We start from the raw sequence: 3,081 nt of genomic DNA, 5'->3' as shown, positions 1-3,081 counted from the left end.
GAACAATATGGATATTAAGTAGGTATCAAACGAGATGTACGTTGAGAATGGAGATATGCTTTGCAAATAACAGACAGATAGTCCTTATCAATACCATGGCATATACATCCATAGTCCTCTTTAGAAATACATCTAACAGAGTCCTTCAACTTCTTACAACGTTGTATATCAGCTATTCGGCGGGAAAAACGTTCTTTAAACTCTTTAAAAGACATTTTCTTCTTAGTAACAACAACAGCATGAGAATGTTTCTTATTTCCAATTCCAAATTCATTTCCAACACAAACACCAGAAATACAAGGAGGTAATTTCAAATGAAATACTTTCGCAAACCAGTATTTGGTAAAAACTTGAAAAGTTAAGAAAAATAATGTTCCTTTACCTTCACGTTTACGTTTCTTCTTCTTATTCTGATTTTGAGCATTATTCCTACCCCTTACACGGTCTACATAAGCTAAATCACTGGCAGCTCGCTCAGGAACAGCTCGACAAGTCCTATAATGACGTTGAAGATTATCTCTCCACATTTCTTTTTTGCAATATATGCAATAACCACGTAAATGTTGTTGCGCAGACATAGTGCCTCAAAAGTGACTCAATTTTAACAGCGGCGGTTTCGGTAATACTAGATACCGCCGCTTTTGAGGCACTACAACGTATTCCCGATTTTCACGCAACAGAGTTATCCTTCGTAAATAGAGTTGTCTTTCTTGGGAGTAGGTATAATCGACCGGAATAAACGAGCGTTCGTGAGCTGCATCAATATGGGAAAAAACTACTGTGCTATAAAGGATTGCCACAACACCAAAGGTGTCATAGGACGGTTTGGCATCCCTGTCCGATTGCATCACCTCCCGACAGACAAGTATCTTCGAGCGGCGTGGTTAAGGGCAATAAGCAGAAAGGACTTTACACCATCAAGTTACACACAAATTTGTTCAGATCACTTTCCTGGTGGATTAGGCAGATGCTGGAAATACACCATTCCAACACTTTACCTCTCCCAGAGAAAAGAAGGCTGTAATGAAACTACCCCAAGGAAAACTCAAAACAGTGGCAAGGGTCCATGGTACATGGACGACTTCAGCCCATCAGTACCTCTTTCACAGAATTGTTCAGAGCCAATGGAATTTAAAGGTTCCATTCACTCGTAAGCTTACATGTTAATCATATAAATTTAGAGGACACACAATTATTAAGTTTTAAATTATGCAAGATAAAATTGATACAATAAATGCAAGACTTGTACAAAAATTATGTATCAGAATACTGTACCTACATGTACATGTATGTAATTAGTTTGTTTTCATACATGAATATTATTTTTATAAAATAAATTTAGTATAGCTTTTAATTAACGGTTAATTCAATATTCCAAAAAATTATGTAAAAGACGCATTATTTTAATTCATTTTGATGCATGTATGTTTTTGAATTTTGGTTTTAAAATTTATAACCGCAGGCATTCTTTACTGTGTCACAATATTGTACTTTTTTATTTTGAACTGGGGAATACAATGAAAGGGTGAGAATTGGTGACATACATTATTAGTACATGTACATTTGTAAACACTGGTTTAAAATGTTGACTGATATGTTTTCAATTAACATGATTAAGTACAATACATACATCACATGTACATATGTATACTCTCTAATATTGTGGTCATTCTTTAAATGTTAAACTTGTCATTCCCAATGCCAAGCTGTCATATCATTAATCTTGAACAATTAGCTAAATTAATGTATTGATAAATTTTGTCTTCCATAGATATTCAAAAGTGGCTTGTGAACCATGTAGTAGCAGAAATGATGAACCATTGATAACATCATCATCATCATTGTCGTCGTTTAATCATACCTTGTAAGTTAAAATATTTGTAAACTAAAGTACTTTGTTAACTACAATATGTTTGGAATATATGTGGATAATCTGCCTATGTCACATGTCCTGTTGGCATTGTTGTTTATAACAGATCACATACATTGTACATGTAGATTACATGTACAGTATATCATAATTATCATTTAAATATTAAAGACTATCTATATTTATTGGCCAGCAAACAGAATTCAACATGTTATTTTTGAATCAACCTTTGCTTGGCAATTTTTTATGTTTGGTCTTATATTGTCTGATGGTCTTAAAACAGGATTTCCTACTAAGTTAAATGTTGTTACTTTATCTTCACTGCACCTCTTTCAAGACTATATCATACAAAAAAAATTTCACTATAGAAAAACATGTCCTAGATGGCTAGCCTCGATACTGTGTTAATTCCAGTCTCTATCTGCTAAACATCTGATATTCTATATACATTTCCTATAGGCCATTCATATTAAAGTTTGATAGTCAAAGATATTTGTCCTGATTATGGCCGAAATATCACCAACTGGAAATTAAACAATCAACAATCAATCATATATACATGTATGAAGTGAATTATAAATTGTGTATCAAAATTAATTTTATTTATAAACATAATTTATGTTTATAATTTTCAGGTCCTTTGACCCTAACAAAAGAGACCACAGTATACAAACAGACGACGTTGCAATGGTCGATAGGAGTGGAGAAATTCGGATGCCAGAAATTACAATTGAGGATATAATGTCCTCTGATGAGGACATTTTGATTTATACCGGTCTTCCCGATTATAATACTTTTAATGCTTTTTATCAAACATTGATAGAACATGGAGCTGACAAGTTGCTTTTTACTTATGATGATGTTGATGAAAATGTATCTAGAAGAAATATTCCCAGAAAACTTAGACTTGTGGATGAATTTTTACTAGTGATGATACTGGTAAAACACATGTACATTGCAGGTTCTTGCTTTGGTGATTGATAATTGTTAAGATAAGGAAAACCTATATTGATCTTTTGTCTCAGCTGATTATGTGCTGAGATATTGCTGATTGGACAATAAACAAACAACAATCAAGCAAAGCAGTTCAAAAAAATCACAAGAAATATTAAAGTTACATAAAATGGTAATTTCTGTAGCATAACTTTTGTACCTTAAGTATAGCTTCATGAAAAATACACAAGTGATAGCTTTCATGGCAAGAAAGCACT

At 33.0% G+C, this 3,081-nt stretch overlaps 1 protein-coding gene across 1 annotated transcript; it reads left to right on the top strand.

Annotated features, from left to right (window-relative positions):
* Positions 1–720: 720 nt before the first annotated feature.
* On the top strand, positions 721–2,851 carry LOC148620608 (uncharacterized). The gene is made up of 3 exons (XM_088573861.1): positions 721–1,150; positions 1,772–1,864; positions 2,506–2,851. The coding sequence occupies exons 1-3, from the start codon at positions 765–767 to the stop codon at positions 2,849–2,851; spliced, it is 825 nt and encodes a 274-aa protein (XP_088429987.1). The 5' UTR covers positions 721–764.
* The last annotated feature ends 230 nt before the right edge of the window (positions 2,852–3,081 follow it).

The sequence above is a fragment of the Perna viridis genome, chromosome 3, assembly GCF_037379345.1.
Source record: "Perna viridis isolate PV_CMFRI_1.1 ecotype Kerala chromosome 3, ASM3737934v1, whole genome shotgun sequence".
NCBI lineage: Eukaryota > Metazoa > Mollusca > Bivalvia > Mytilida > Mytilidae > Perna > Perna viridis.
This window is presented reverse-complemented; position numbering and strand designations above follow the sequence as displayed.